The 14269-nt window shown below is 31.9% G+C and overlaps 1 protein-coding gene across 1 annotated transcript in view; it reads left to right on the top strand.

Moving 5' to 3' along the window:
* nclb (PWP1 homolog no child left behind) overlaps nt 1-14269 on the top strand; it is a 55376-nt gene that overhangs the window by 9319 nt on the left and 31788 nt on the right. Inside the window, exon 3 of the mRNA XM_035368068.2 lies at nt 6337-6479. Within this exon, the coding sequence (XP_035223959.1) occupies nt 6337-6479 (143 nt within the window). The remainder of the gene's footprint in view (nt 1-6336; nt 6480-14269) is intronic.

Raw genomic sequence — 14269 nt, 5'->3', positions numbered from 1 at the left:
ATACCCTAAGATAATAATAATAAAAAGCTTACATGCAAAAAATGAAGAAAAATTATTAGTAGTAGTTGGTAGAAAAGTATTGTGCGATTGTCTCTCACACTCATTCTGTCGTCATGCAGCTTCATCCCATGAGCAACGGAGGATCAAAATATCCATACCAGAAACGGAGCATTCTTTCAGCAGCCTTCAGTCCTTCACTATGGGTATTCATTTTAGCTTTTCTGTTGTTTTCAAGCTCTAAGTTTTCTGATTCACCTTCACTTTTATCCACAGTATCTTTCCCCAGTGCTTCTCCTAAAGTTTCACTTTAAGTCACTTTCAGCAAACCACATACCCTTCCTTACACTCCTTTTCACAAAATGTCCATTTTCACCATATTTCTTGCACCGCCATTTAAACTTAACTGTAATATCCTTCCTTTCACACAATCTCAACTTATTATTATTATCAGATAAACGCATTAAAAATTTAGAATTCACTTTACATAACGCCATGCAATCCGAAAACTAATCAACACTATTTCACACAACACACAATGAAGCTTAATACAAAATAATTTTTCCAAATTAACCCCCTTTTCCGATTAAAGAACTGTAATTCGTCCATTAATGTCACATGACATATCTCATGATCTCTCATTTCCCTCACACAAAATAATGCGTAATCGGAACTGAGTGCTTCTCACATTATTACCAAAGTCCTAGGTAGTAGTAACCTTTATCGCCTCCAAAATGTCACCAAACTACCAGTTACCATATTCCAAAGATCAGCCCAACGTCTCTCAAAAGTTTTTTTTTTTTTTTTTTTTTTTTTTTTTTTTTTTTCATTTTTATTTTTGTTCTTCAAAAGTCAGAAAATATTTCAATTAATCTTTTTTTAAGAGTGTCATAAGCATCAATAACCGGAGGAGGATCAATTATTACCTGACTTAAGATGTCAGTCTTGATGTGGCCTACCACTATATGGTATTTTGTGATATCGGCAGTTATCCCACTATTAAAGAACTGGCTTTTAATCTGGCAAAACCAAATACTTGGATTATCTTTCCAAAATGGCAGTACTTTAACTGAGATTCTGTTGATTTCAGGTGCTTGCGTTGAAACGATAGTATCGTCGTTAACAGGCATGTTCGAACGATTAAAAACATGTTCTTCTTAATGCCACCAATCACATCCGGGTCACCAATTTAGAGTCTGATTAATGGCTAGACACCCAATTTAGAAAAATTAATTCTTTAATTAATCAAAATATGTACATGACAATAAATAACGTAAACCAGTAATGAGTAAAACGTGTACAAGAACTTGTAAAAACAGAAGGCAAAAATTCTCTTTTGCAGTCGCGCAGGGATGTTACGCATGCGCAAAGAGGAGAACTCGAAGTGCCGAAGAAATGTGGGAGGGAGGTAGCCCCACAACTCTCTAAAACCATTTCGGGTGGTTCAGTATTTTAACATACAGTTTGGCAAAGGCTTTGGTTTTCAAAGAATTAAATATACACTAGTCCCACGAACTTGACATAATATGGACTAAGTTTATATGGTTGAGTTTTATGGAATAAGGAGTGGATTTTTCAGAACTTGTAATATTTAACTGTAAATTACTCTAGACATTTGTAGCACAGTACGGCATACAATTAAATTAATGTTGATATTTTTATGTCATGTTCTAGCAATATAGGAGTCATAAAAAGAACAAATACCCTAAGATAATAATAATAAAAAGCTTACATGCAAAAAATGAAGAAAAATTATTAGTAGTAGTTGGTAGAAAAGTATTGTGCGATTGTCTCTCACACTCATTCTGTCGTCATGCAGCTTCATCCCATGAGCAACAGAGGATCAAAATATCCATACCAGAAATGGAGCATTCTTTCAGCAGCCTTCAGTCCTTCACTATGGGTATTCATTTTAGCTTTTCTGTTGTTTTCAAGCTCTAAGTTTTCTGATTCACCTTCACTTTTATCCACAGTATCTTTCCCCAGTGCTTCTCCTAAAGTTTCACTTTAAGTCACTTTCAGCAAACCACATACCCTTCCTTACACTCCTTTTCACAAAATGTCCATTTTCACCATATTTCTTGCACCGCCATTTAAACTTAACTGTAATATCCTTCCTTTCACACAATCTCAACTTATTATTATTATCAGATAAACGCATTAAAAATTTAGAATTCACTTTACATAACGCCATGCAATCCGAAAACTAATCAACACTATTTCACACAACACACAATGAAGCTTAATACAAAATAATTTTTCCAAATTAACCCCCTTTTCCGATTAAAGAACTGTAATTCGTCCATTAATGTCACATGACATATCTCATGATCTCTCATTTCCCTCACACAAAATAATGCGTAATCGGAACTGAGTGCTTCTCACATTATTACCAAAGTCCTAGGTAGTAGTAACCTTTATCGCCTCCAAAATGTCACCAAACTACCAGTTACCATATTCCAAAGATCAGCCCAACGTCTCTCAAAATTTTTTTTTTTTTTTTTTTTTTTTTTTCATTTTTGTTCTTTAGAGTCAGAAAATACTTCAATTAATCTTTTTTTAAGAGTGTCATAAGCATCAATAACCGGAGGAGGATCAAGGAGGATCCCAGTGCTTCTCCTAAAGTTCACAATTTTCATATTGTCCCATCCATTCTGCAACACCACTATCAGTAACTTCTTCGCAGTCTGGAATTTTTTGAAGTAAGCCAACTATTTCACAGTTTTCTGTCTCTTCTGCGCTTTTGTGAATTTTATTTTCTGAATAGTCCAGGAACGAATGAGGCTTATCTGCTGGATTTCACTCCAAGAATGAACTATCCATCCAACATATCTATTTTCTTCAGTTTCTTGGTCATATCACACCCTTCATCCATGGCTAGGATAAAAGGTGAAAGAACTTTATGTCTGTATATTTTCTTCAATGCCTCCAAAATGCCCTGGTCCATCAGCTGACACATTGAAGTTATGTTAGGAGGGAAAAACATGGCTCTTATATCTTAGTCTCCTAATTGTTCTGCATCAGGATGGAAATGAGGCATTGTCTAGAAAGAGAATTGCCTTCCTTGGTAGATTTTTTCATTTTAAAAACTTTCCCACAGATGGAACGAACTGCTGATGAAACAATTCATTAAATATTGTAGCATTCATCCATTCATTTGACTGATTCTGATACCAAACAGGAAGATCATAATTGATATCAATCCCACTAGTGTATTTTTTTGCATTTTTAAACACCCGGGTTTTTTTTTTTTTTTTTTTTTTTCTTTGCCTATAAGAACTAATTTGAGCTTATGGCTGCCTGTTGCTTTGCTGCTGATGAAACAATTCATTAAATATTGTAGCATTCATCCATTCATTTGACTGATTCTGATACCAAACAGGAAGATCATAATTGATATCAATCCCACTAGTGTATTTTTTTGCATTTTTAAACACCCGGGGATTTTTTTTTTTTTTTTTTTTTTTTTTCTTTTGCTTATAAGAACTAATTTGAGCTTATGGCTGCCTGTGCTTTGGTTCGTCACAATGTCAAGCACATTGTGACGCTGTGCTTGAATTTTTGGTAGCCAGGTGCCGATTTTTCTTCCCTGGATGACAGCGTTTTCGAAGGTAGCATTTAAAAATTCAGACTGGTCTCATCACAATAATAAATTTGATCTCCAGCTATGCCCTCTTCAATTAGTTTGGGAATTTTTCTTGTATACAGTACAAAGCCCAAGATCCAGATGTCCAATATTTAGAATGATCTAAAATCCAGACCTCAAAACCACCAACAACTTTTTTTTATTAATGTTTTGTGCATGCGCGTTTGATTTTTTCCTCCGTAGATAAAACATGTGGAGAGTCACAATTCTTAATTTCCCTTTCGCACTAAATAAATACCTCATTATTGAAGAAACTATAATTTATCATAAATCTGTGTGATCAATAATTTGGCTCCATAACTGCATATCCGACTGGAGTAAAAGTATATTTACGGGTACTCCTTGGCGAAAATTGGTGATTTTTGGCAGTACATAAATACTGAGTTTGTGCAATTCTTTGACTTGTTATTTTGGCTTGTGTAGCCCGTTACACAAAGCCAAAATAACAAACAAAAAATTGCACAAACTCGGTATCCATGTACACATTGACCTATTTTCACTTCAAAAAAATCCCAGAATTGCACAAACTTCACATTCTGCACTCCCTTCACTTTATCCATCGACCTAATTTTACTTAAAAAAACATCAGAGAATTGCACAAGCTAGGCATTGCACACTCCCTTTGTCCATGTACACATCGAACTATATTCACTTAAAAAGTCAAAGGGGCAGCCAACAAAAAATATCTCAATAAACTACATTTTAAATCAAACAATGAAATAATATAAAAAGGGAAATTCATCTTTGCACTACACAAAGGAAGCATCCACTTACCTTATTTATGAATTAACACGTCTTCAGTCAAACAAAATTCCTTAACAGCATCCAAAAACTTGCTAAAATTATCTGAGCTAGAATCTGTATACTGGCGTCGCCATGTAAATTCACAAAATAAAAGTAAAAAGTAGGTCCTCCGTCAAAATAAAAGTCCTCCAGAAGGTCCGGATTATCCGACTATATGTTTTTCCTTCCTACAAACAGAACACTTAATAATGGTTACTAAGTAAACCTTTACACACCAGTCAAGGAATGCTCTTTTCCCCTTTCTTTCCAAATTGTACAGAAACTTCAAATTAATCTTACCACATTCAGCCATTTTACCGTCTAAACCAGAAAACAAGCAATGTACTTCCTAACCAATACACACGACAAACCTTTACAAATTCAACACAATCATGCAACCAATTACGTCATAATAGGGTTTCCATAGCATTCAACTACGCAGGCTACCATAAATAAACCACCACTTGGCAATAAATGAAACAACAACTTTGCAATAATACAAGAGGTACCCTTATCTCTACTCTAACCCTGATGGGCATACATCTCAAACCGAAATATTCTAGATAGTAACATCATTGATTTTAGACCTACTACAGTACAAAGTCCGTAATCGACTCCTTGGGACTTCGGCAATTCCGGATTAGGGGTTTTTCCGGATTATAGATCATCAATTTAAATCTGGTAAGATGGCATGCAGAAATTATACAATTAAAAATATGAAACCATAATTTATGAAATAAAGAGCAATTCTGATCTAAAGGGTATCAAAATTTACAAAAAAAAAGCTTAATATTATTTGCTTAATTTAGTAAACATTTCTATCAATGTAAGTTATTTAAGTTGTTTCGTTTTTGTGCTAATACTTTCTGTTTAATTCTATAAACAGACATAATTTCTTGTTCAGTTACAAAGTTCCACTATTCAAGTCCTGTAATCACTGTGTCGAGTAACTTGTCAATCGAAATTTTTTCGTTTTCAATAATGTTCTCTATTACTTTCTTCACTATCGGAAACGCGCATGAGTAAACACTTTACACGCTTTACGCACATGCATAAGCTTGTGGCTTTGAGGTCCGGATTATAGATCATTCCGGCTTAGAGACTTTGTACTGTAATATTTTATATCACTGATGCCAGTGTAGCGAATCATTATTTATTATATTTTCCTTTCATCACCGCATATTTATCATCACATGACAACTTGAGTATTTTGACGACTGTAAACATGTTTTTGGAGCTGTCCTGAGTAATATTGGATAATAAATTGTGTTTTGATACTTCATCAAGTGTCAGCATTAATCCATCTAAATCACATGAACCTGTACAAACGTATCAATACTTTTATGTATATAGGATGGTCATAAAAATGCTTCCTCACTATATGAACTTCTTGTGGCCTATCCACTCAGCCAATTATAATGAAGTTTCAGATAGTTTTGTTTGAATGTAGATCATTCCGGATAATTGATTTTGATGGTTTAAAAACAATAGTCCTCTTGGTTATGGTTACAGAGAAACAATTTTGAATGGCTGCACCCACTTTTCTTTTGCGCAAATTGAGCAGCACATTGAAAAACAATAATGACATTGACTATATTATAGGGCTATAATATTAATTACAATAACTATATTATAAGGACTACATTATAAGGAACTAATGAAGAAAGAATTGTGACCTAGAGAATGAATCAAATTGTATTTACTTTTTAGAAGTTAAATATGTTGAAATATTTATGTCCAGAAATGGAAGGGGTTTTAAATTTAAAATACGGCACTTTATAGAAAATGTTTAAAAACAAGAATATGAAAAATCTGATTTTTTTAAAAGATTTAAAAAATATTATAAAATATAATTAATGTATTCTTTCTTTTTCTTTCTACCCTATCACGCTTTTCTATTATTATTTTAGAGAAAACTGTGATATTGAAGAGGAAGACGAAGAAGATTTTTCAGGTGAAGAATGTGAAACATCAGACGTAAATGATGATCAGGATAAAGATGATAGTGAGGAAGATATTGATGCCAAATATGATTTAGACACATATGATAATGGTATGTTATACATCTTTCTAAAATTTACAGTAGTTCAAGTATCCTATTTATTAATGCCTGCAAGTGGGTAAAATGGATTAGGCCACTGACTATATATGGGATTTAGCTTTTAGTGTTCTGTGATACAGCAACATTCAGAGTCTAGCATGTTGAATTTTCTGCACTTCTCACCCAGGAAGTGCGTTAGTAGCACTCAAGATTTAAAATCTATTTACACTGCAGTTGAGTACTTTGGTTTTTCTTTAGTATTAATTTATTATATCCAGCTGTATTTTAGTATTGCAGACTGTGGAGCAAGATTGTGGTATCACTAATTTGTCCTTTGAAGGGTTACTGCAAAGATTAGATAAAGGAACATCTGTGAAGACACTGGAAGAGTACTGTACAGTGGCATAGCGAGCATAACTGGCGCCCGGGGCAAAATACCTTTTTTGGTGCCCCCCCCCAAAAAAAACACTTACAGTAATATAATGTATAGAATGTATTCGTAATAAGAAAATAATGCAAATAATAATAAAATGCTGAATATGCCATAAAATACTCTAAAATTTATTAAGAACAGTCACTACCTAACTACACTAGCATTGGATTCGGAAATGTATCTGTGTCGGCGGAAAAATCAGACATACAATAATCTAGAATTAGTTAAAAAGGTATTACTTATTTTACTTATTTATATAACTGTTTTTTAAAAAGTACAGTTTTTAAGCAATTAAAAGTTTAATATATATTATAGATAAGTAGATATATTTATTAATAAAAATATAGTACTATAATACATTAATATAATTAATTACTATGTATACATTTTTCTTGTCTTGGATGAAACAAATTTATCAATTACCTCATCAAATTCGGTCATTTTAAATTTTTCTCTTTCCACATTTAAAAATGCTACATGTCTTAGGGGATCTTGTCCTATTATTGATTGTAAATATGTCAAAATTTATTTTAATTTGCTGAACGAACATTCATAGCTAGCATTTCATTTGATAATGAAATTGTAAGGAGTATTTGAAGTGCTACTCTTTGGTTTGGAAAAACATTTTCTCCATAGATCTGTAATGGAGTTTTAGGTTCAGTTTCTTTTCTACTGCGGAATAACATCTTGCAGACATTCAATGCTCAAAAGAATTAGGGGACATTGCGAGTTCGGTATTAAATAACTATATAATCGACAACCTTTTTAACAAAAGGAAATAGAAGAGATTATAAAGGAAAATTATTGCGTTTACAAATTTGGGAATATGCAAATTTAGTTTGTGACGTAGGAAACTATACGTTTTAGATAAGGAGTAAGGAGCGACCGGCAGCATTCCTTTTTAGTAGGAGACTAAAAACAACTGACACGTGTTGAATGCTTTGTAGCAGTGAATATACGATGTCTCAGCAAGATGACTTAGTTGAATCGGTAACCAGGAAGACCATCAATCGTTTACAGGATAGTCAAACGCAATCCGTTGCAGCGGAAGGGTTACGAGTTTCCTAAAATGTCATTTCCAGACTATGGAATCCGTTTTTGGAAACTGGGTAAGTTTGAGAAATGCGGGACAGGGTCGTGTTATCGTTTTAGAATAAAAAAACGGGAGTTATATGTACATTTCGTTTAAAAAAATAAAAATATATTTCTTTTTTAGAGAAATAAAGTGGTTAGAAAGAACGTTTTGTATGCGGAGATATTTGGTTGACATTTTATTACACGTTTTATCAGACAAATCAAGAAAATAAGTAATTAATTATATTACAATAATTATTAATTTTAAATATATTTTCCAGAAATCAATAGAAATAAAAACTGAAAATTTCTGGAAAATCTTGTTTGAAGACCATTTGGCGCCCCTCAGTGAGCGGCGCCCGGGCATCATACACCCCCTTGCCCCCCCTTCGCTACGCCACTGGTACTGTAAGATGAGATCCTTAACTTTGTGTGACACAAATATATCTGCCAACTGTACCAATTTTTTATCACATCTCACAGTTTTTAATTTCTTAGGTTATGCTAAGGAAAATGTTTCCCAGAATTTAATGTAATTTATTGAATTAATGAGCTTAAGTTGTGCAAATTTTCCCTCTGATAATGATATTAAGAACAATTTTTATGTGGTCTGAATTGTCTTAATACAGTACGAAATCTGTAATCCGGACGTCCATTATCCAGAATAATTTATAATCCGGACCTCAAAGCCACAAAAATTTTTTTTTATGCTTTACACATGTGCATAATGCGTTTAATGTTTACGCATGTGCATTTAGCACAAAAAACGAAGTGACTTAAACATCTAACATTGAAAGAAATGTTTAATAAAGTAAACAAATAAATATTAAGCTTTTTTTTGTGTGTGTGTAAATTTTTGATACCCTTTAGATCATAATTCCTCTTTATTTCATAAATTATGCTCTCATATTTTTAATTGTATAATTTCTGCATGCCATCTTACCAGATTTAAATTGATTATCTATAATCTGAAAAAAACCTTAGTCTGGAATCGCCGAAGTCCCAATGAGTCCGGATTATGGACTTTGTACTGTATATTGCACACATTTCTAGAACCCTTTATAAATATTCCGCCAATGTTGATTCAGGTTGTTTCGTGTATTGCCAGTTATTTCATTTATGGTAACCTGAGTAGTTGAATGTTCCTTAAATATACTTTTACCTAGAATTGGGTGCTCCTTCGACTTTTTTAATAAAAATAGATTAATGTGTACATGACAAAGTCAAGGGAGTGTGCAATGCCAAGTTTGTGCAATTCTCTGATGTTTTTTTAAATGAAAATAGGTCGACATGTACATGGATAAAATTAAGGAAGTGCACAAACTCTGTATCCATTTACTGCCAATTTTTGCCAAGGGGTACCCGTAAATATACTTTTACCTTCAATTTTGTTTTACTTCATAGCATAATAAAGATAAACTTTGTGACATCATAAAGTTTATTCACATAAGATGTATATTAGTTATTATTTTCATCATATTTAAAAGTAATTTGGTAGACAAAAACTTTCTTTTCCTATTCAGGATTTTCTCTGTATAAAAGTATAAGAAAATTATGAACTAAAATCAGCTAAAGAACATAAAAGTTAGAATATCTAATTAAAATATTAGTATATTTAGATAAGAACCATGTTATAAATATTTCAGTAACATGAGTCATGCGTAATAAAGGGATTTAAGTCAGCCTGAAGTTCTTTTGAAATAGCATCCCCACTTAGTGCAAAAACTTCCTTGAAAAACTTTTTTTTTTTTTTTTTTTTTTTTTTCCCCAGTTTTCAAGGTTGGCAGCTTTACATTAAAAAAAAAAGTTTATGTTTTTTTTTTTTCTGGGAAGGAGTCAGAAAATTTTTAATTTGCAGATGCTGAAGAGATTCATTTGGCATCTGATTTCTGTTTTCCATAGTTTGGCAGGGGCCTAGGTTGACATATTTAAACACAGCTTATGCAGTACAAACCCCAAGATCCAGAATTACCGGAAAACTGGTGATTTCCAATTCTGTATATTTCTGAGTTTTAGGTCATCAATTTAAATCTGGTAAGATTATATGTAGAAATTATAAAATTAAAAATGTGAAAGGTTATTTGTAAAATAATCAAGCATTTATGATCTTAAGTGAATTAAAATTTTCAAAAAAAAAAAAAAAAAAAAAAAGCTCAGTGTTAACATTTCTTTTGTTTCATTAATTTTTTTTTTTATCAACTGAAGTTGTTAAACTATTTTGTTCTATAAATTAATGCTTAGAGGGAGATATCATTTCTTGTTTTTAAAATCCTATAACTGGCATGTCAGAAATTCCCATCAAGTTAATCAGCTAAAATCTTTTCATCCTCAGTAACCTCTTTAAAACTTTCTTCCCGTTCAATGGTGATATTTCCAGATTTAAAACCATACTGCAGTTTCACCATTCATTGATTGATGATTGGTGCATAATCTTTTCATACTCAACAAAATCTTTATGACTTTCTTCACAATCAGTGGCAATATATTTTTGCAATTTTGGATTTGCCAAGAAATGAACTTGCTATTCTTCAAGAAAAAGGCATGCTGCAGAAATGAAGACTATTTGAATAACTGCCTCGTAAAATTAATTGTGACTAAACTGAAATGGCAACACTTTCTGCCATTTTAGCTTACCATAGATGTTGCTGTCCATTGGCTAATGATTGGGCACTGTCAATGCAATGAAGGACTTATATCATCTTCATTTAGAATTTCTTCACATATTCCAGTGATTAAAAATTTTACCTTTTATATATTATATTATCTTAAAATATTCAAATTCACAACTCTTATCATCATAAAATATGATAGCTGGCTATAAATAATCCTGGCTCCAGCATTTTTGGTGGTGTAAGTGATTAAGTGACCCATAAGGCTGGCATCCCATATTAATAAACATATTCATAATTCAGCTTAAAATATACCCTCATTTAATTGCAGCTTGTGAGAACAATCTAACTGCTGCCCTCCAAAAATCAGTACCATAGGCAGTTTACCTAGGTTGTCAGTGCCTATACTGGCATTTTGAAAAGTATTTGCCGATATATTCACTCATTATCTTGCAGATTTTTTATTAGAATAATTTAAGTATTCTAGGGCAGTTTTACTGCTGCATTGATTTTGAAATGGCTCCTTTATATCTATCTGCATTTCATTGCTCATAAAATTCCCGTATCCGTTGATTGATCTTGTAAAGTTTCAAGGAAAGTGTAAAATGGAAATGCTATTTTTCACTAAAATTTTCTTTCGAAAAAATAACAGTAATAATGATAGACTGAAAAAAAATAATAAATTGTATCAAATCAGAAAGTCCAGAAAAAGTGTGCAATTTGTAATGCTGAGCTTATGTTAATTGGAAAATTCTTTCGTCTTCTTCCCTGCTATGCTAACAGAAGAAAACCAATAAGTACAACATTCTATTCGAAGCAAACATTAATATTTGGAGTTCACTTATTATGTACAAGATTAGATATGATTAAAAAATGCTGCCCACTGTAACCTTCAAAAGTCAAAAATAAAAATGTGATTCATTAGCAGACAGTTGTTTAAAGTTGAAACAACATGTGGGTTGATTCAGTATTATTATGAATAATGATATCTGTTTAGCAGCCAAAAAAGTCTGCTGATCAGAACAAAAATTAACTTTTTGGGACATTTGTTTTTCCTTGAGTATTCTATTATCCATTCCTAGACTAAATGAGAAGAAGCAGAAATAAAAAATTATGAAAGGTCAAGGTCATTCAAGTTGTTGGACTCTCAAATTTTGGAATTTGTACTGTATTTCTTTTCATATGTAATTTTTGGCAAGTGTATAATGATCTGATTGCATAGGAATTTTATATTTTCTCTTGTATGAATGTTAATAGAATCAAAGTTCTCTTTATTGTCTTTTATGATAACAGCCCTCTAGACATTAACCATTAAGTGATTTATCATAATGACCCTTTTTCTAGTTCTTTTTGATTTTCTCCACCCCTTTATAAAAAGTTACCAATTCAATGGAAAATAATTTTTCACCACGCTAATAAGCAAAAGGCAACAGCCTTTTTGGAAAATGGTGTGCTCTAAAAATCCATACTAGAGCAATGAATCAATAAAATTTTAAAAAAAAAAAAAAACTAAAGAGCAGCGTAATAAAAAAACACTTTTCAGGAAATTCTTATGTACGTTTTTGGGGGGGAGGGGTTGTTTTTCTATTATTTCTTAAACCATAGGTAATTGCACAAATTTGGCATCACCACATGCTGTTGTTCTGTCATGTACATAGCAATCTATTTTTGCTTTAAAAAAAATCTTGCATACATTTGGGATCAAATACAAATTTCATTTAATGGAATACAAATTTTTGCTTTCTCTACTGTTAGACAAAATGCGATATTTCTATAAAAAATGTGGTGCTTTTTTTTTTTTTTTTTTTTTTTTTCCCCATCAGACAAGAAACTTCAGTGTTTATCTGAATCATGGCCATGATTGTCGCAGAAATACATTTTGGCAATGTATGGATTGCCTATTTTGGTGGTAATAGATTGCTTCATGAATATTTTTAGAGGGTGCAGCTAATCAGAGAGAAACCTTTTTCATAATAATTCATCAGTTTTTTTACTTTTATTGTAAATTTGTCTGAGGTTGAATATATATTTCAAGTATAAAAATTAAATACATTATATTAAATATTTCAGTATTAAATATTTGGATGATATGCCCAATCCTGACAAAAAATCACTTGGTACAGGGCTATGTTGCCAAATTAGGCAACTCGGAATATTATGAAAATATCTTTATCTAGCAACTGACTAATGGTTGCATGTGTAATGCAGCCATCTATCTTGGTGTGGTGATTGCATGCACAGTTTTGAAATGTGTTTAGACTGATTATTCTTACACATTTTAATTGCTGTAATGTAGTTTTGCAGACTATAAATTTTCATGTTTACTAGAAATTTCATTTTTAACATTTTTATTTAATCACCATTTTATAGCTTAGGCAAAATATCATATAAGAATATAATTATATGTAAAATATCATTTGATTAAAAATACTAAAAATTTCAGTTTGTATATAATTAGGCTTATCATTAAATTTTTAACTCTAACCTGCACAATTTTACTTACAACACAATGAGAAAATACTCACAGCAGAAAATAAAGCCTACTAGCATTAGTATTATTATTATTGAGCATACTATTACTGAAAAGGCTAAATACAGATATTGTTAATAAAAAATAATGAGTTGAAGGAAGTTTTTATTGATGCTACTGAACGTACCTTATTATTAAGTAGTTTTCAGTATTTATCTCAAAAGAAAAGTGGGACCTTTCTTTAAATATTCTTTTTTTTTTATATTAGCATCAAAAGATTCACTGCAATTTAGTTGTTCACTGCTAATCTTGTAACTTATTAAAGCTTTTATGGTTGATTCAGCCATTTTACCTCTTTCTTCAGATTATATGATATTCATTATTGAAAATATTATTTCAACTAGTTCAAATGTGCCTAGCATGTTGAAAATGTATTCTGTAATTTGAATGAAACTGAACAAAGAAATTTGGGGGGGGGGGGTTATTGGGCAGTCAGTTGGGACTTAGAGCTGAGAAAGTGAATAGCAACACAAACTGTCAAAGCTGCTTCTTTACCTGCTATGAGTTCTTTGCTGCTTAAATTAGTATCTTTAAAGAGTGGTAGTATATTTGAGAAAGTTCCAGCTGCTGCTACTAGGCTTGCTTTATGTGATTTGCAATATCCAAATGCCACTTTGAAGTACTGGAAATTTTCACTTTGTCAATATGATCACAAACTTTCTTCAAAAATGGGTAATCCTTTTTTAACTCACCAGTAAAGTTTATTTTGTGTTTTGGAAATCAATTTAATGTACAAAATACTGTATATTTCGGAATATAAGCAAAGTGTGTGTTTTTTCTTCAAATTTTTATCCAAAAATTCAAGGCCTGTATATAAACCAAAATGAAAACTCAGTATGTAATGTTCAACTATGTTGCTTAAGGGCAAAAACCTTACCAAGCAGGCAAAAGCATAATCAAATCACTGTAGTGTAAAACAAGGATGAGTGGGAAGAGAAATGCTTATACAGCAAATTTCAAAAACATGTTTGAGAGTGGAGAAAAATATCTTGAAGTAGTAGAGATGCCAAAATTCAAAAAGGTAGAATATGGTCATTTTCCATTATCCTGGCACAAATTTTGACTAACTGGCTGTGGCACAGGGACTACTTCATCAAATAAGGACAGTCCTAGTCAAAGCAGGAAATCTGGTAAATCCACATATAATCTATATCAG

This window comes from Stegodyphus dumicola, chromosome 3, assembly GCF_044657685.1.
Source record: "Stegodyphus dumicola isolate Sdum_Otavi_A_Nest chromosome 3, ASM4465768v1".
In the NCBI taxonomy this organism is placed as follows: domain Eukaryota; kingdom Metazoa; phylum Arthropoda; class Arachnida; order Araneae; family Eresidae; genus Stegodyphus; species Stegodyphus dumicola.
This window is presented reverse-complemented; position numbering and strand designations above follow the sequence as displayed.